Source organism: Tinamus guttatus, unplaced genomic scaffold, assembly GCF_059628265.1.
Source record: "Tinamus guttatus ecotype Peru unplaced genomic scaffold, ASM5962826v1 Tinamus_guttatus_pri_ptg000115l, whole genome shotgun sequence".
Taxonomy (NCBI): Eukaryota; Metazoa; Chordata; class Aves; order Tinamiformes; family Tinamidae; genus Tinamus; species Tinamus guttatus.
In genome coordinates this window covers 4,770,236-4,790,588 of record NW_028288649.1, presented here as the reverse complement: position 1 = coordinate 4,790,588, position 20,353 = coordinate 4,770,236, and the positions used below count along the sequence as shown (strand labels likewise).

Sequence of the window (20,353 nt, the reverse complement as noted above, 5' to 3'; positions counted from 1 at the left end):
CCACTGATTTATTAATTTTTAGGTCATTCTATACATGCCAAAAATCAATACGGCATTTGTGTTTTGCACTTTTCTCTACAGGAGATTCATAGCTGCATGTTTTTTCAATCAGCTTCAGAAAATAAACTGAAAAGAAGAAAGAAAATGCTTCCTTCCCTTTGAAGATATGTTTTTTGTTCTCCTATTTAATGCAATGACAGCTAGATTATATTTCAGTAAACTTGTGGTTCCCAAAACGGTGCCAATTTGGCTGAGACAGAGATCGAATTCAAGATCTTGAAGAATGGCTGTATGAGAAATTGGTAAAGGTGGGACCAGAAATCATTTTGTTCTAGTACTTACTTAAAAATTTAATTATTGCTCTGAGCAAAATACAGAGCTACATGCAGGCATCTTCTTCACCATGCTGTTTTTTACTGCTGTAATCAAAGCCGCTCCATTATTCTTGCCTGCTTAATTAGAAGATACCCCATCTGTCTCCTGGATGCAAAGGACCTGGAGGAAAATCGTGGAGTCCTGGCACACAACTGCCAGAGGGCTTTTATAGCCTGCTCCTACCTGGGCACTACCCTGGCCATGGGCACTGTGGAAGGGGAAGAGCTCCTTTTGCAGGGATGACTGCTTCCCTTGGCCAAGCAGAACATGGCACCCTGCTCTGTCACTGCAAAGTCCCAAAGAGGGTTCTTAGCTGGTATAAAACGAAAAAGAAACTAGCAAAAACTCACATCCCACCAAGGGAAAGCCTCACACGAGATCTAGTCATTCGATTTAGCTAAAAACATCACCTTGGACAGGATGATTTTGCATGGAGGCTAAAAAGCTGTTGGGGCAGCAGTTAAGTAAGAGTCTGACACACCTATCAAAGCAAGACTGGTAGAAAGAAAAAACACCCCCTGTTAGACCAGCTAACCAGGGGAAGAAAAAGCAACCCGAGTTTTCAAAAACTCTGAGTTCTCCAGCTCTCTGCTCCCTTGCGAAGCCCCATGCTAGGGACCGCCTACACTAGGAAACGGTGGGCCCTGCATTCAAGATAGCCCAGGCCACCACTGCAACCCAGGCTCCTGTTTTCACATGCTATTAGAAGCTGCAGAAATATATTTAAGAGTAGAGAAGAAAATATCTCTCTAGTTAAATGTTCTCCCTCAGCTTCAGGAGTGGGGGAGTCGAGGGGGCCCCTTAAGAGCCACCTCTCTTGGATCCACCATACTGAGGACACGACTTGAGGCTCAAGGTGTCAGAGGGCAGCTTAGCTTGGCTAACCCTCCACTGCCCTCAAAGATGCTCTCACTCTGACTGCTTCTCTTCCATCAGCTTCAGTAGTTGCCAGCAGCCCACACAGCTGCCACTATCCTAATCCATAAAAATGGAAGGAATCACTTTCTAACCTTTAACAACTGGAACTAGTTCCTGGAGGGGTTGCCCGAACACCAATCTAAATTAGAAAACCACCCCCTTCCCCCAGACACACCCACAAGAGGCAAGAGAGATGGGGCAGGATATGAGACCAGAGCAAGACTGCTATTTTGGGCTCTATTAAGGGGACAACCTAAAGTCTCAGCTGCAGCTTGATGCCAGTGCGCTTCGGTGCGCAGCACAGGGAAGAAAGCTGCAGAAATCTGCCTCTGAAGCAGCAGCTCTGGCATATTTTAAAGACAACACATTACCCACAGTGCTGCATCAGTACTCCAAAACATCAGGCTTTAGATAAAACTTGTAGCTACTGCAGTGAATTTAATACTGGACTTCTGTAAAAAATACAGGAGTACTTTTTGTAAACATGACTCCCTTCTGCAGTCAATATACATTTGCAGCTGTATTCCCATACTACAGCTCAGTCCTAGTTCCACACTACAGAAGCTGAACTGGAGGAACACAGGGTAAAGAAGGGTTACAGACATCCACCTTAAAAGGACAACATTTAAGCAATTATTTTATGTAACTACAAGTTCTTCCACTCCTCTCAGGGATTAGCCATGGAACGATCTATGGAGAGTTGCATACTTCCCTCCTCCCCTCCTTTTCCCCTCCCAGGGTCATCTAATTTTCTCTACTCAGAAAATTGATGTAAAAATAGAACTCAGGCCAGGGTATAGAATGCATTTAGTATTTTTCAGCCTCTAAAACTAGAGAGCAATCAACTACAAAAGGGGTCTAGACAAAGAAGGTACATGGCACTCCTCTATAGTGCAGTGGCAAGAAAAAAAAAAAAGAGAAAAAACCATCAAGGTCTCCTTCAACAGCACAATCAAGATTAAGATATAGTTTAGCCTTTACATCAGATACCACTATCTTGAAAATGTCATTGCTTTAACAAGAATAAAGAGAGAGATGAGGACTTAAAAGCACTAGCCAGCTAACTGCAGGAGGAATATTTTATGGGGTTTACAGCCATTAAAGACTACTGCTCGGGCAGGGGCTGGGGAAGCAGCAGGCTCAGAACCATGACAACCAGGGCAGTGTATACGCAACTTCCTTACATAACATGAAGTCACTGCCATGGAAACCAGAGGACGTCATTAGCTGCCTCTGCGATGCCCAGCTCCGACACGGCGCAGTCACACATCTGTTATGCTTAAGCTTGTACAAGCTGCACAAGGGAGAGCCGTGCTTATTTGCTTAGCTGCCGAGCTGGGCTTCACCATTTCGTTAGACATCGAGTCCTTTCTAAAGCTTCCCATTTATTCCTAGCATGAGCACTGTGGATTTCCAAAAGTTAGAATTTACATTGCATACGGGACACATACAGCTTCGGTATTAAAGATTTGCCCAATTTTTCACCATTCCTCAGCAGTCAGACACTTCTCGTATTTTATATAAGCTGAGTGAATTTGTGACTGGAAGAAGCTAAAAATCCATATTCATTTTGGGACAGAGACATTTGCGCTCAACTACTTAAAGCAAGATGATATACAGAGTCAGTTTATCAAAGCTGTTTATTTCAAGCCTTTATAGGGACAGAAGATTTTTTTTCGCCATTTTAAACTGTAAATATAGTACAGATAAACAGTTTACAAAGCATATATTGTTTAGTTGATAAAAAGGATCTTTCCTCAGAGAAATTTGTTTCTTCAAAAGTGATTTGTAACACCGAGTAATCCTGTCAGGTTTTATATAGTTCTCCCAAGTGCTTACTGTAACAGCTGAATAGTATCTTCCATCAGAAGCTACTGTTCAAGAAGCCAGAAAGTTCAAGAAGCCAGAAAGCAACACAAAAGTCAAACTCCACTGAGACAATCAAAAATGCTTAAATGTTTATTTTGCCATGTAGAGGAATCTATAGACTGTGAATAAGTGGGAAAATGAATCAGAGCCAGATTTACAGTATCATGGGCAATTATTCTAACTACACATGAAGACAATAATAAGGATCACCACTGTCATTTCTGCTACCCAAACAACCTGTTGAAGCTAAGCCTTGAAGGAGACTGAACACACCAGCAGTTCAGTATCAAGCTGTATATAGAGCTAAATATGAAAAACTAATGTAGGTGTCTGTACTCTGTGCATCTCCAGGGCTAGGCAACAACTTGGCAACATCCAAAAACTGCTTTGAATTTAAATGAAAGTCCCATCCTGAATTATTTTATTTGGATTCAAGCTTAGGGCTGGAACTGTTGCCCTTAACTGGGCTCAGGTGCAGGTCCAAGTGGGTATCTCGAGGCTGAGACAGCTGTGGCCAGCATAGCTGCTGCAAGCTGAAACTGTAGGATCTTGTTCACAACACAGGTTATAGAAAAAAGAATGAAAACTCAGACAGTTAAGCAAGCTCCAGAAAAATGAGATTTGTTAATGCCTAGAGTAATATAAAATTACAGACAATGCAGTATGAAAGGATAAAAGCTGGTATCATAGTACTGAATCATTTAAGTGGTGCCTATTATGTTGTTGATATGCTTCAAAAGGAGAATAAGAAAAGCATTTCCACCCTATACAGCTTAAAAGCTTAATAAAATTGTATCTCTTCGCTAAGAAATCGGTAGCAAGACAGCATGCCCTAATCCCGTGTTACTAACTTCAATAATTCTATGCAATGCAAATGCTTGTACGGTTCACTGGTGTACAGTACAGACTGATGACAAGTTTGAAATACAATTTTACTGGACCAATTGTAGAGATTGAGAAGTATGATTAAAGCAGTTGAGATTGCTATTTTTTAAGATACTTAACTTTTAGCTGGCTGTTCTTACATTCTTTAACTTTTCATGAAAGAGGTAACACTTTCAAAATTAAGACAGAACTAGGTTTCCTCTGCATCTTATAAGACCACAAATCCAATTAAAATGACTATTAGAGTAAATAACAGACAGGAGAACTAGAAGAAATCTTATCCTCCTCCTATGCCTCCAAAAAAAGAGCATAAATAGCAAATGGCATTTAACAAATTATTTTCCTAATTATCTTATCTGTCTGATGAAACAGTCTGTTCTATATGTTATTTTATTGATGCTCAGTCTTAGCCAAAAAACTACTCTTGTCTTTGGAAGTGATTCTTATTTTCATGCAATCTGGAAGGAAAGGAAATTATCTTTACAGAAAAGATAATTGTTTGAATTTTGTTGGTTGCATCAAAATATTAAACTATAGACAAACAGTTGTTCTTTACTGTTCAGGAACTAATGCATCTCAGTTCTTAAAGGTAGTTTATAAAAAGAAAAGAGGTTTTACTGAACATGTGCCACTGCCCTAATTCCAAACCATCCAGTTTTACTCCGATTCATCAGTTCAGCACTTAGAAATGCATTCTTTCTCCTTTGGTTTCTGTTGCTTAGCCACATTTCAGAAGTTATTGAATGTCCTTTAAATACAAAAAAGAATGTTTTCTACTTTTAGTGAATTTCTAAACACCACCACTCCAGGAAAAAAAAAAAAAAGTAGCCCAGGAAAAAAAAAATTAACAAGTTAAAGGTGAAAGGGAGTTTATTTGCAGAAAACATGTCCTCAAAAACAGTGGGCAAAGTCTATAATAAAACACATATGCATTTCACTGTGATGCTTTCTATGTAAATACTGAAGATGATTTGCTTATGGTATCTAAAAAAACTTCATATTTTCCTTTCTGTATCATCTTTTGCTGATATTTTAACAGTACAAGGTATATATAATCTGTGCTTTATATGCAAAATTTATCATTCATGTGTAAATCCGTACTGAGATGTTCAAACAACTGAAACCTGGGCATGTGTTTTGTAACCAACTAGCACAGCACTGATTTAGTCCCACCAGATCAATGCTGCCAACTTAGTCAGCCATGGGCTGAACATAAGTAATATGAATTTGTCTGCAAGATATGTGAAATGAAGCTTCCTATCTGTGGAGATAGTATTTCCTGTAATGAAATCTTGCTCGAAACAGCTTTTGGAAATATTGTGAAAACAACTGTCCTGTGAGCACAGACACGTGACTAAAACAGTTCTATACTGATGTTTAGCTACCGTGTCTGAACTGCAGTCTATGCTGACAATTCCCTTGGGTATTTTTACTTGGATAAACTATTCTTTGCTTTATCCAGCAATTTGTTGGTGAACACTTCAGAACATTTGTGCATTGTGCGAGTAACCCCGAGTGGAACACAAGTGATACTTTATGAACATTAGTGGGCACAGACCTACTGCAGAAGCCATCAGGATCACAGATTCCTCATTCTTCAGGACAGTCCTGCCACATTGTAATTTCACTTCTAAAGCATGTAACACCCTGCATAATCTGAGGCATGAACAGCTTTTTTTTTTTTTTTTTTTTTGGCCAATAAAGTAATCAGATTGAGAAAACACAGAATCAAAGGGGAACATAGTAAGTAAAAATTGACCTCCCCTCTCACCCATTAGAAGTTTGACTCCCCTTTACACAAAATGCCAGGGAACATTGATATGACGAAGAATAAAGTTAAAAAAAAATTCTGCAAGTATACTTAAACCACTACTCTATATTTGCTCCTCCTAAAAAGTGCAAACAGCTCACTCAAGCTCATTTCTAAAATCTGATGCTTTTTTCAGTACAAGGTGTGTGGCACTGAAGTGAGAGACAGAGGAACCTCAGCCACTAGTGTAAGAAAAATAGTCATGAGGAGAGAGCAGAACTGAAGTAAGGCAAGGTGCTCACCTACAGCTCTACTGATTTGTGCCAAAAAATATTTGAGCCCAGACAGCAGAAAACACCTCATTCCTAAAACTGCACTGGCAGCAAAGCTTGATGAATGGCCATCACTTTTGGTCTCTCAAACAGAGAGCAGAGATAGGCAGACCAGGCTGAGCTGACCTAATCTAAACTTGCTCATGCCAAGAGGGGCAAACCCTATCGCTTTCTCTCTAAGCTCTCACTATATCCTTTACGCTAGCTCTCCTGCTGGGTTGAATACTAACATGAATATTTGTTTGCAGAAAAGTTCTTGGTTAAAACAGCAAACAGACCCACCCCTGTGGGTGCACTGTGAAAGGCAGGGGAAAGACCACTTAGGCTAGAAGCAGCTCACTAGCAATCTGCCTTAGCTTTCCATGGCCCTAAGTCTTAAAATTCACTCCCTAATCTAACTACAAATCTCCTGAAGTGTTGCAATGTGACATTAAAAAGGGAGATTTCTAAAAAGCAAGTGGCAGAATGATCCTGTAGGAATTCCTGCTTTATTTCTTTCAGGTTTAGTTGTAATTCAGTTTGAGAATACTAAAATTCCAAAACACTGTTGAGTGTGCTAAATTATTCAATATATCACGTTTACAAATATCTTACTACCCATTTTGTTATCAAGTCTGTCAAATTTCATATTCAGCACTTTTGAAAAGTAAAAGGTTACTACTCACACCCACTGGCCATTATGCTCACTTGCATTGCTCAGCTTGCAATGAAAGCCCTCTACACACACAACTTCAAACTAGCTCCAGGCAGGCCAGCCAGGATCATCAAGCACAGATGAGCACCATGTTAGCATGGATGAGGCCAGCTGAGCCTCTGAAATGCTGAACACCTTTAAACTACACCATATGTAAACATAAAGCCTTACACATTTTGATGCAATACAAGAGGGAGGAGATAAGAGACAAAAGCATTTGGGATCATTCCTACAGGCACAGAGTGGGTCTAAATAGAGTATCATTATCTCAGAAAAGGGAAAAACGTGCATGACAAGTCCTCTATTTCCTTTAATAACAGCAAACACAAGCCTAGATAATGACTACATCCAGCCACTACATCCTATTGTATTATCAGGTAGTAATCCAGGCTTCAGCTGTGCAAGTCAGCAACTCCCTACTTAAGCAATGAATGCTACCCAGGTGGCTGGCCAGGGCAGCCTTCAAGAAAACAGTAAATTAACCTTGCACTACACATTTGAGAGGCCTTTGCTCAACTATACTAAATAGACACCATACCAAACCTGTAATTGGAATTTGCCCATTTTTCACCTCCAGAAGGACGCTTTACTCTGTAAATGTTTCCATATATTTACGAAATCACATATAGAAAAACCAACCACAGTAATAAAAACTATCAGGAGTCTTGATGTCTTCCTGAATTATTGCAGTTTATCCAACACTTAACATTTTGATATACATTTGAAATAGTTAAAAAAAAAAAAAGAAAAAGAAAAAAGCATTTGTCCTTTTCCAAAAGGGCCAATTAACCTCCAAATCTGTAATTAGACTCTCACCTAGGAAAGCAAGGATGATTTCCATGTACTTAGTGAGCCATTTTCTGTTAAGGTTGCAGGAAAGGGAAAGTGTTACCAAACACACACGCTACTCTTTCTCTTCTGCAGTTACCTACTTCTAAACAGTGCTAGACAGATGAATTTGGACCATGGTCCAGAGTGAGCTCTGATTTGACCTAAAAATCGTGTGATCAGACTAAGATTAACTTTACACCTAGGAATGGTTCTATCTCACTTTCCTCTGACCAGAAGAAAAACAGTGAAGAAAAACAACAACATGGGAAACTACAGCAACTAAACATCTCCTTAGCTGACTTGCTCAGCCTTTTTAAAAGCCCTGGGAAATGTGACCATTGCCCAATTTTCTTCTTGCACCATTTTAACTGTAACCTTAAACACGAAAGGAAATGACAGAGCTTAATCAACTACGCTCTGCAAGTGCAAAAACCCTTAAATTGCATCACAAAGGAAAGATTGATCTCCAAATGAAAGCTGAATAAAAAAAAATCATTATAATAATAAATAATAACTAAAGTTGAAACAGTTTTTGATCTTCACCACAGTATTGACTAAGCATATAGCTTAATAGACTTGTCCTGTACATATAAGTTCTTCGTGACAAGAAAAAGTACAGTAAAAGATTATCACAACTGCATATTTACCCTCAAACTAGCATACTAGCACAGCATAAAAAGTTTAAAAAAAAAAAAAAAAAAGATTGCCCCAATTCAACTGATTTATCAAGCAGCCAGAAGCTTACAGAGGGGCATGTCCATGCAGTAAACACAAGGGCAAGGATAGGCCCCTTTTTCAGCAGCCACAAGCTTGCAGACTGGCTCAGCTAAAACATAATTTCACCCTGACAAAATATTTTTGTATCGATTATTAGTCTTGTAATGCTAATAGCCATATTTGGACAATAACTGAATGAGTCGACATCACTTTGCTACTATTTCAGGTTATACAGAAACATCATGCACTATTGACCTCATATTTTATCTCCACGGTAACTTGTTCTTTTAAAGATTATCTAGTCTAGTTCTGAATTTATACTAACTTGTAGTCCACACATGACCTTATCTAAGCATGAAAGCTTGTCTTCAAAGGTTAAGAAAAAATTTCACAAGTTTACTTCTTGCTTGTTGAAAGGGTTTAGAGAAAACCCTGAAAAGGATTTTTCTTCTTTCACTATCTTTGTATTACAAAGCAAGCCTTTGCATGATATCTCTTACCTTTTATTCATAGTTAGAGAAGAAAATCTGGATTGTTCAAAGACATATTATCTTTCTGGCAACACGTAGTAAACTTTGCAATGCACAATTCTTGAACAGGTAAAGTACTGTCAGTACAGTAATTGGAGTTAAAATAAAACAAAGTGATGAAAACTGGGTCACAAATGTTTGAATACAACCCCTGCAATCTGCCCACCAGACTAAGGGAAAGTCCTACTATCCAGCAACTGAGGAATACGCACTGGGGAATATGCAATCATCTGTAGTTAGGTTTTCCTTATTTAAATATATTGGGAAAAAAACTTAGCTACCATCTTTGACCAGAAGTTGTAAGAACTTCTTTTTTCTGTAAGTTTTTCTACTGTCTGCATCAGCCACGTGGCTAGAATAGCTAGATACACCTTCTGTTAATTCATTCAACCATTTTCCTTTTACTATTATTTAAAACTTCACAGTTTTTCCTGTAAAAAACATGTTAAATAAAAAAAAGTAAGAATGGTGGCAACAAAGAGGTGCAAAGTCTGCTTTTTATCTATAGAATTCAAATTTGGACCACGTGGTCAAAGCTTTTACATTGAAGTCAGATTCAAAGCATTCTTTAATGCAGCTCTGCAAGGTAAGTAGAGAAAGGTATCTTTCAAAATAATATAGCAAAACTATATCTTCTTCAGACAAGCCCCAATATTTCCATATTATGGGTATTACCCTCACACCCCTCACAATAGTTTCTTGTAAGATGCAGTCAAATAAACCTCAAGTCTCCTTTTACTGACAGATAAGGCAATACGTCACTATCCTTAAGCACCATTACATTTATTCCTCATTAGTGATAGCTTCTCTTTCAAAGTAATGTAAAACTGCAGTAGAACTAAGACCAATCATAAAAAAATATGAAATGCAGCGTCAAAAGTTATGAGTAAAACAGCACTAAAATCAGGAGATCCAGACTTCAGGAGATATTCATAAAGAGGTAATTACACAGAGGAACTCAGGGATCTAGGATCTCAAGTTTGCCCCTGATAAAACCAGAAACAACAAATCTAGAACTTCTGAAACTGTTGAGTAGAAATCACTGCCAAACATCACTGTAGCATCAGCGTGGATAAGCAAAGAGACAAGTGACAAGCATCTGACATTCCTAATTATAGCACATTTCAGAAAATACTCCCAAGTCTAGCGAACTCCTAGTAAAACACCTATTCAACATCAGAATCCATAAACTGACAGTCTAAGCAAAGACCATAACATTTAATCACTAAAAATCCTTGTATTAAAAATAAAGCAAGACTTAGCTCTATATAATATGTGTAAATATCTCACCAGCACATGAGGTAATCTGTAGCACCTGCACCTCTGGTAAATGAGCAACTTTCCTGAACTCTTCTTCTCCCCAGCCAAAGAAAAAGAAGTTCGGCAGAGACAAGCTATAAGTCACTCAAGTTTTCTCTCTCACCACTACAACCACTACTGTAACTGCACCAAATTAATGTGTAGCTGTGTTAAAGAGTCCTACCGAGCATTGAGAAAGATTAAACTACCAGGTACAGAAGCGCAAAGAATTTTGACTACAATTAGCTAGTTTTAAGGCATTCGTTGGAATTCTATGTACCTAAAGCTGTTTACAATATAACATATGAAAAGTGAATTCTACCTCATCTAACACGTATGGGCAACAACAGTACTCAGTAATTCTACCAACAGCTTTTACAGCTATTAAAACAAATCTCACACCCTAAGTTACTTCTAATAGCATATGCAGTAAACCTAACAGAAAAGTAAAAATTATCTTTATCAGCCTGTCTACCACTCTCCACCTTTCCAGCTGGAAATATGGAAGCTAACTTGCACATTGTTTCCCTCACCTTCTAAATATGAGGGCAACTGGAAATCTCACCCCTACCACCCCAACTTTCAGATTCCCAGATGAGCAGGACAGAGAGGGAGAAGAGGAAGCTAAGGCCTCCTTAATGATCAAAGGAGGACACAAAAAACTAAAAGAACATCCATTAAAAACTAGTTTTCTTATAGCAGAATACATAATCAGCCCAGGTTTGAAATGTAACTGTCTTTCTTATTTTGCTAGCCTGAAGACAAAAGAATCACTTTATTTTAAAACAAGGCACACAAAGGAAATGGGTTTTCTAGTATTGTAGGTATGGATATATGCAGTTGCATTCACCTTAGTGTTAATAAAATTACCATAGTTATTTATGATGAATGTGATCACTTCATTCCGTAACATAAAAATGTTAAGCACTTTTGACAGTTGTAAATATTTCCTCATTCAAATAAAGCCATTCAGTAACTTTCAGCTCATAGCATTTACGTCATGCTTATTAGCTGGCTTCCATATATGGCATCACGTTGAAAGGGAAAATCAAGGGGTCCAACATCATGGCACTCAGGCTACTGGCTGAATACAAAACGGCTTACCCACTGCTGGTGCATCGTATTCATCTCCAAGTAAAATCTCCGGAGCAGAATATGCGAGAGACCCACAACTTGTGGTGAGCTTCTTTCCGGGCTGAAATTTGTTGCTGAAGCCAAAATCAGTCAATTTCACAAGTCCTTGTTTTTCAAAGAAGACGACATTCTCTGGTTTTAAGTCTCTGTGAACTACATGAAGCTTATGGCAGTAGGATATAGCATGAACTATTTGAGCAAAGTATTTTTTTGCGAGATCCTCATTCAGACCTTCTTCATGTTTCATGATGTAATCAAACATATCTCCTCCATCACCTAGCTCTAAGATAAGATAGAGCTTAGTCTGGGTGTCAATCACCTCATACAGTCGTACAATATTGGGATGCTGTACAAGTTTCATGCATCTAACTTCTTGGAACAGATGTCCAGTGGCTAGAGTGTCCAGTTTAGTCTTGTCAATTACTTTGACTGCTACTTTTTCACCTGTAAAGACATGTCGAGCAAGTTTGACCACAGCAAAATGACCTCTGCCCAAAGTTTTATCCAAGTCATACAATCCTGCAATTTTTCCATCATATCCTCGTTTGAAGCCTGCCATACTGTTTCAGGAGATGAAATAACTTTTAGATTCTTTGGAATTGTGATCTTTTCATATAAGAGTATCTGATGCAAATAAATCCATTGTCATGGCCAAGCATACCTAAAAAATAAAGAGACAAGATTATACAATTGTGTAAAACAAGCAAAATCATTAACCTTCTAATGTTACATTAACCCAATACTATAGACGACTAGTGAGATTCAAGAATATTTTGAAAATCGTTTGATAAACAATGATGTGGTGACCAGTAGATATCTGAAACCATGTGTATCGTGCACCTGCAGAAAGGGAATTTCAAAAGTGCAGCAACAAAAGTTTTCCTGAAACTAGGTAGCCTTCAAGTTCTTGAGTTAGAAAACACATGAGCAACACTTGAGAATTCAGCACTATGAAAAGCTGTTGATAAAGATGAAATCCACAGGATTTCCTGCTACTTTAGAAATCAGCTGGCAACACATAACATTAACAGGAGGCACACACTCTGTTTAACTTAGATTTTGGCATCCAATTTTATGTTGCAGCATGAAGCTGTTGTCTTGCAATACAAAGTTCTGAGTGCATGACTTTGGACTTTTATCTTCACCCTTTTAAAAGCTTCCTGTCTAGCATAGGTCAGATTGACCTAAAATATCAGTTTGTTATTCTGGTAATCCAAAGCATAGTTAATCAATACTGTAATTACAACACAAAAAGCTCTATAGCCTGTAATGAAACATTTGGGTTGGATGTGCCCTCAGTGCTAAAGAAAAACATTGTTTACATATTTTGACTGGAGTTAGAAAAGATGGTGAGAAGAAATTTGCATGTAGGCTGTGTTCAGCAGTCCTGGGAATGAGTCAGGGGAAGGGGAAGAAAAATGGTAGGCAAGGGAGAGAACTCAGGAGTTAAGCTTATTTGTGCTTGTCAATTAATTTAGCACTTAAAACGCAAAGGCTAATGAAGAAAATGCTCATATTCAAACCTGTTTGTGAAGGTCTGATGCCTCATTGTCATTTTACTTCACACAGACAACTCCCCCCAAAGTTTTTCTGCATTTTTAACTTGAATCTAAGTTTAGTAACAACCTGGAGCTATCAAGAAAGCTAACAATTCCTTCTACCTTGAGTATAAAGCAGCTAGAGGTATGGAAGTTAGATGGCTTATTGCTAAATAAATAAAAAGCAGCAAAAAAAAACTGTTTAGAGAATACTTTCTTGGTTTCAAAAACAACCATCAAAAAGAAACGCTTTGAAAAGGAACCTGGCAAAGAGAATCCCCTTACATTACTTCTCAAACCGAAATGTAAGCATTAGATTGAAAACACTCCCTGCTGAACAAGTTATTTCACAAGCAGCTAACCTAATGAAGCAGGTTTCACATGGATTCAATTACAAGGTTGGGGTCCTGCAAGGATTCTCAGCTGTTTAACAAGCTCACCTTACTGCTCCTCTCAGCTGGAGCCATGATATAAACTCTTCTCTAACCAGTTGTTTCCAAAAAGTCTATAGGAGTTCAGTCTGAGACCTCCACCCCTATAAAATTTGAATGAGATAATCAACTTCTAAAACCTCACGAGTCGACCAAGGGGCATAGGAGCAATTACATAAAGCTTTTATTTCTAAAGAAATAAATTTTATTTCTAAGTTAAAAGGTAAGAAAAAACAAATTAATTGTTTGGGGGGTGAGGAGGAGAAAGATGTATTTGTAGGGATTTTTTTTAGGGTTTCATTTGTTTTTAATTGCACTATTTCAATCAACAACTAAGCATTGTACTTCAGAGGATCTTTCAAAAACAGTCCATAGTGACATAGTAACAGTCCATAGTCCAAATAGATCCAATAGTATCAAAATTTGTCACTGAGAAAAGTCTTTCTTGAAGAGTTACTTTGGATTTGGCTACACGAGTTACACTAGGGAAACACCTGCCCATAAAATTAGAATGAAAATGAGTAAAGCTTAAAACCAACAGTCAAAAACATGAGGAATTTTCTAGCAAACCTAGGATATAGTCTTTCAAATCCAGAAGCTTCCACCAGACAAAGCATAGCAAAGACCTCTTTCTCAAATCATCACACATTTCCTATACGACACACTAAGTATATCATACACTCTCATGCCCAAACAATTCTATTCTCATAGATGTTGGAAGGTAGAGCACTGCACAGATACACACCATATACTGCAGTACATGCTGCAGAGAAGCGAAAGCCACTACTAAAATCCCTGCTGCATTTGGTAACTGCACTTCCGAATGCCTCTCCAAAATACCTATTACTCTTGCAAGAACACCCCAACTAGTACAGATTTCCTCTCAGTCTTTCTTGTGCCCATCTGGTTAAGAGGGGTTACTGGACAAAGAGGAAGATAGAAAGGAAGCAACCACAATTTTAGAGGAGGTGGAAAAAAATACTTCATAGATACCTGAAAGGGAACTGAGGAGAGGCAACAAGCATTTTGCACAGCCAGTGCTCCAAACAACTCATCATACTTAGGTCTAAAGGAAGCTCTAGGCAGATGCTAGCCCAAAAAAGCGGAAGAGTAACATACACAAAAGAGCTTCCCTCAGTTGGACAATTTAACAGGCAAAGAGGCTGCTCATTCTGGAAGGCCAATTCTGCGCTCATTCAGCAGCAAGCATTTCATATTTTAGCAACTGGCTTTCATGCATGGTATCAAAATTGCAGATCATAGCTTCCTTTGCACACAGAAGCTGTGCAGCTCTAAAGGACTGGGGTTGGCACACATGCTTCCCGACAAATCCCACACTGCTCATCTTACAGAAGCTTCCCCCACCCCCCTGCTTAACCAACCCAATATTGTTCCAGAAAGTACCAAACTAGACCAGAACACACACACTAGATCAAGGCCCCCCCTAGAACAATATGCTACCTGGAAAGCAACTATCAGAGGATGCTCAGGGGAGAGCATAGAAAATGGCAAATGCAACAATACATAATGAATTTCTCCATATCTTTTATCAGGTTCAAGCTTCAACAGGCTCATGCTTTTTTGCACCGTTTGCAGTCACAAACGGTGACTGCATTTAGCAGCCCTTGATGGATGTTCTCCCCCTCCCTGTTGGATGCTTCGCCCCCCGCTCCCCAAAAGCATGCAGCTTTACTAAGACAATTTTTAGTATCAAGAACATCCTGCAACAAGGAGTTTCACAACTTGACTATGTGTATGAGAACCACTTCCTCTTGCTTTGAACCTCCTGAGAGTATCTACATCTTCCCATTTACTGCCTGTTCCAAAACAAGAATTATCAGACTTTTATTATTACCTTTATTATTTACCTTGCCTCACGTGACTCATGATTCGACACTCTCTTCAGTATAACTCAGTTCAAGCCCTAATCTGTCACACCCTGTACAAAGGTGATTCCATATCTTTTACCATTCTTCTCACTTTTCTCTACACATTTCTATTTCTACTACCCCTTCTCTGAAACTGAGGAAGGGAAACAGTAGTGTGCACTTCATGCAAGATATACATAAACAATGTGCTGATATTTTATAATATATTCTTAAAATCTAAACACTCAAATATAATAATGTTTGTTGTGTATTTCTCCATATTAGTTTTCTTTTTGACTACTGCTGAGAACTGACACTTTTTCATAATTACTTATTCTAGCTTATAGTATCCCATCACAGTGACCTAATCTCTTCAACATAGGTTAAAGAAAAAGTAATCTATGAACATATGTAAACTGCCTACCCCTAATCTATATGAAGCAGTAAATTATTCACCAGCTGTGCCCCATCCACGTGGGAGACTACAGAGTCTGAATGCTAAATATATTATAAGTATTTTTCAAAAAGGTGCTTTAAAGAACTGCCACCTCCACAGCACCTGAACCAGATTCTTCACTGGTTCTATTAAACAAAACAAGAAACACTACAGAGATGATCATTTAAACTGCCACTAGGACATAGCCTATATCCACAGAAGTGTTTTTGTACCTAATGAATCCTATATTCAATGCTCCTTGCTAAATCAATTTTTAGAGCAATAAAAAGTGTCAAAACACAGCAAATAGTCATTCTGCAATACAATCTGCCAACAGCAAACTCTAGCATTCAACTTCTCACAGGCTGTTTTTCTATTGAGTACTAAGTTACAGTCAAGACCTAAGCCCCTGTGCACAAGAATTCATCTCATCCCACAAGTCTGGCCCAGGCCATGGAAGTCCTTCACTCCCTCAAGAATCACAGCTTTTAACAGACATGTTTTTGTTTGGTTTCAGATTCAAAAACCTCACACATACAAAAGAGCTTTCTTAGTGTGTGGCACACCAACCTAGCTGGTGGCATTGGAAGCAGTAAGAATGACTGAAGTGAAAAACCTCAGTCCAGTTTGACTTAGCTTTTCTCCAAATTCTAGGAAAAGATTCCATCTCCGGCAGAGAAGGAAGAAACAGGAAAACCTAAGAGGGGTAACAGAACGTAATTTGTGTGAATGTAAGGATCTACAACACTCAACTGCAAGGAAAGGATTTATGCATAATTATTTGTTCACTTGGCACATTTTCAACCCTCTTTATAAACTCAATATGAGATTTATTTCTAGATGACAGTATACACAAACATCAACCTGTCAAAAAAATTCCAGCAAAAATCAGTTATGCTTAAGCCCCTAAGAAATAAGTCAAACAGCAATCAATAGCATAAAAGCTCATAGAAATATTCTTATTAATGTTGCAGCCACACCACCTGCAATAAAATGAATGCAGATTCATTAGCAATTTTGCTCCACTTCCTCAATAACAGATCAACTAATTTTTGATTCTATGGTTTTAAAATCAATCTTGAAAGACAAACACAAGGATCTTGGATAGATACATAGCCTTAAGTGAACTTATCACAAGTAAGAATTATTCATTAGTAGGAAATGGATGCAAAACTGTCATAGTGCAAATACAAACAAACCCTGATTACAATCTAATTATGCTAGTTTATAAAACAACAACAACAACAAAAAAAACATAGTTACTACATTAATACTTTTCAGAGCACTGACAGAGACTGAAAATCTAGAATGTTTTTGGCACTAGCATTACCCTGTCAAAGATGGCAAGTAATTTCTTTTTCTCAATTTCTCACTATGAAGAAAGCAAAAACTTTGAAAGCACTTAATGATCAACTAAGTGTCCAGTTTCATGAGGTTCTAGCTTGAGAGCAGGAACCAGTTTGTCATCTCCTGCCTCACTATGATACTTTCAACAGTCTGTTGTTTCCTTAGTTACAACAGCAAGGCTTTGGGAGTTAAATATAAACTGAAATAACAAAAACCTCTGGATTTAACACAACTACCACCATCACCTGTCCTCAAAACGGGGTTAGTTTTCATCACTGAAATGATTCAGTTTGCAATATGAGCTCTTGAGCAGCTTTAAAAGGCTTGTATTGCCACATGACAGAATCAGGAATCAGGACTTCAACAGGTCGCACTTTGGCAGCAAACCTAACTGCAGCCTGAGGAAAGATATGCAAGAGCCAGTTATAACGCTGTATCACAGAAAATATCTACCTGTACTTCCTTTAATTCGCATCATCTCTGTTTTTTATGAGCTCATTTTTCAGCATTACTGAGTGTGGGCGCTCTAGCGGGTGAGCTTTACTAACCATTAGCAACATTTAATCCCTGTGTGTGATTACTGTTTCCAGAATAAAGTATTCCTTAACTCTACCAGCATTCATCTATACTCCTGAAACTCATTTTCTGCAATACAGATGTTTGAATAACAACTAGATTCTGAACAGACCTTTCATACTATAAAAAACTCATATATGTTACTGTGAACAGTAATAAACAGAAATAACATAATAAAAGAAAAATAGCACATTTCAGAGCTACTACTGCTTCCTTAAGCAATTCATTCTGTCCATAAAGTTTCAATTAGATTATACACAATGTATAAGTCTAGTTCATCTTACTTTAATTTCTGTATTAGTTTCCTACTGCAGAGGATAAAGATTCAATGTCTTATTTCAACAAAAGTTATGATGCTATCTGTACAAAAAGCTTCCTTGTATTATTAGACTGAATGACATGAAATCTGAAATAATTTTGAGCAGGATTCATCTCATCACAGGCAGCTAGCCATTCCCCTCTCCCTTCCTGATAAATGGAGATTCTGGTAATTCCAAAGGAGTCTACAATGAAAGGAATCACACCCTAAAGCAGATCACTAAATGGATTAAATGAATCATTTCTTAAAAGCACATTTGTTGTCACTTTCTGTAACAAGAGTTTAGGATGACTACTATGTCAGAAGGATGTACATGCAGCACACACTGCGTTTCAATGAATTTCATCCTTTCTTAATTTTTGATCTCCTGAGCCTCAGATGCTATACAACATCAGCACCAATTATTTATTTACTAAATGGTATGTTGAAAGTAAGTCTTGTGCTGCTACTTTCCCTAAAAATATCAGTACACCAAAGTTTTACAGACACTGATCACAAAGATTCAGGAACCGTTTTTTGACTCACGAAGCCATTTATATGAATTGCTTGAATCCATGAGTATATTGACAAAAATATCAAAAACAATAAGCAAGAGCACTTTTTCATAACGCTCCTGTATTCCCTATTGATGTTTTATCTGCCACCCTACTGGAAGATACCTTCCTGGCTTAATCTCCACGTCTATCTTTGTGACGAGACAAGCCAGTATTTTTATAGAGGATACTGCATCTTTGCCAATATATGAATCTCTCTCTGACAGGTCAAGGATCACCTTTCCTTTTATACAAGCAAGGGAAAGTCAACATGCTAGAAACAGGTATGAAGCAAAAATTGTCACACAAGTGACATGTGAAGAACTTAATATGCTTAATGCATAATTCAAAGACACTCAGACAAAAACAGCCACCCGTACACCTGCCCTACAGCCAAACACTTCCCAGATGCAGCATTTTTACCAGAGAGGGAAAAAGAAAGGAGGCAGGTTTTATAACTCAGCCCTGGCGTACGTGCTGTATTTTTACTTTGCATGTCTGCATCACATCTCACCTTCACTGACGACAATCCCCATGGCAAGATCAACTCTCCTATTCTTGACAAGTTCCACAAAACAACAGTATTGTAGACCTCGAGTTGTATGTGCTTTTTTCTTTTATTTTCACATGAGGCCTCATCAGCAGCTCTCACAGCAGCATCGCCCACCTCACAGAGTTATTACTGGAATGTCAGGATAAATCAGTGAAACTGTCATTCAGCATCGCTACACCTAGCACGATGAACAAAGATAACTTATCAAGTAGCTTTGTGTTCCAAATTCAAAGAGAACAACTAACCTGCCTTAATGGTATTCCCCAGTTTTAAGCAGTCTTTGGTATTTTGCTTAGAAAAAGTATGAGACAAAAAAAAAAAACTGCCTGTTTTTAATAATATTTATCCATTAAGCATGTGCGAAGGCTATAGTCAAAGGTCAATATTTCATTATTTTAGAACATGTTGCAGGCATAAGAGCTATCGAGCAAGAGTCTGAACTCTTCTTGAGATTCAAATCAGAAACAGAATACTAAGCAAGAATGCTGCAGCTTTAAAGTCCAATATTCACTGAACAGCTAGAGGTAGAAATACCCAGCAGGCCAACAGACTTAATAAAACATTGCTCCTGGACCCATTAAAAGGCAGAGAGGGGAAAAGAAACGTGGGTCTCTAACATATTTGGGAAAAATATAAATGTACTAACTTATTTTAAAATTCAAAATTATGAGAATCTTCATGATCCGAGAACTAAGAGCAAGGCTTTGACATAGCTCTGATGTACTGTATTTTTTAATGCTAGTTTTTAACAAAAGACTGTAGATTAAAGAACAGAATTTTGTCTTAGGCATGATGCTCACAAACTTTTAGATCTATAAATTGGTGTCAAGCATCTTATTTTCTTGCAGATGAGCACAGCTACATCAAAAATGGTAAGTTTCAGCTTTGCTGTTTGCAGAGCTACAGCAAATGGTTTTCAGAATACCAGCAGAAAGCCAACTAAAATTTGAGAACTCTGTTGCAGAATCTCCCCTTCACAGCTGTTATCTTCATAAAGCTTCTACAGGGTCAAGTGAAAAAGAGCACCACTACATGTGAATCAGTCTTTCAAGATCCCTTACTTGAAGTCAAGATTGCATGTTTCCTTTTTCTCTCATGACAGTTCAATGAGTGGAAAAAAATATAAACAACACTTAGGTAGGTATACATTAAAAAACAATAGCAAGATAACAACAGCAATAACAAGATTATGATTGCAGAATACACACCCAGGCCATTAAGTGGACAGATGCACTAGCAGTGATCAAACTATTATCCATAGACAAACCCATCAGCTGTTGGCAATCAGTTGCTGGCAATGGTTCCAATCGCCTCTAGTTGTGAAATGTTTTAAAAGCATAAAATACTTTCATAACTATACCAATAATCACTGCAGTTCACAAGCACTTTTCATTTCTAGGAGGACAATTATACAAGAC

At 38.0% G+C, this 20,353-nt stretch overlaps 1 protein-coding gene across 2 annotated transcripts in view; it reads right to left on the bottom strand.

Annotated features, from left to right (window-relative positions):
- The window catches only part of SNRK (SNF related kinase), a 35,969-nt gene that overhangs the window by 10,685 nt on the left and 4,931 nt on the right, over positions 1 to 20,353 (bottom strand). For both annotated transcript variants that reach the window (XM_088521141.1, XM_088521142.1), the window contains exon 2: positions 11,305 to 11,995. In XM_088521141.1, the coding sequence (XP_088377267.1) occupies positions 11,305 to 11,893 (589 nt within the window). In that variant the 5' untranslated portion in view covers positions 11,894 to 11,995. The remainder of the gene's footprint in view (positions 1 to 11,304; positions 11,996 to 20,353) is intronic.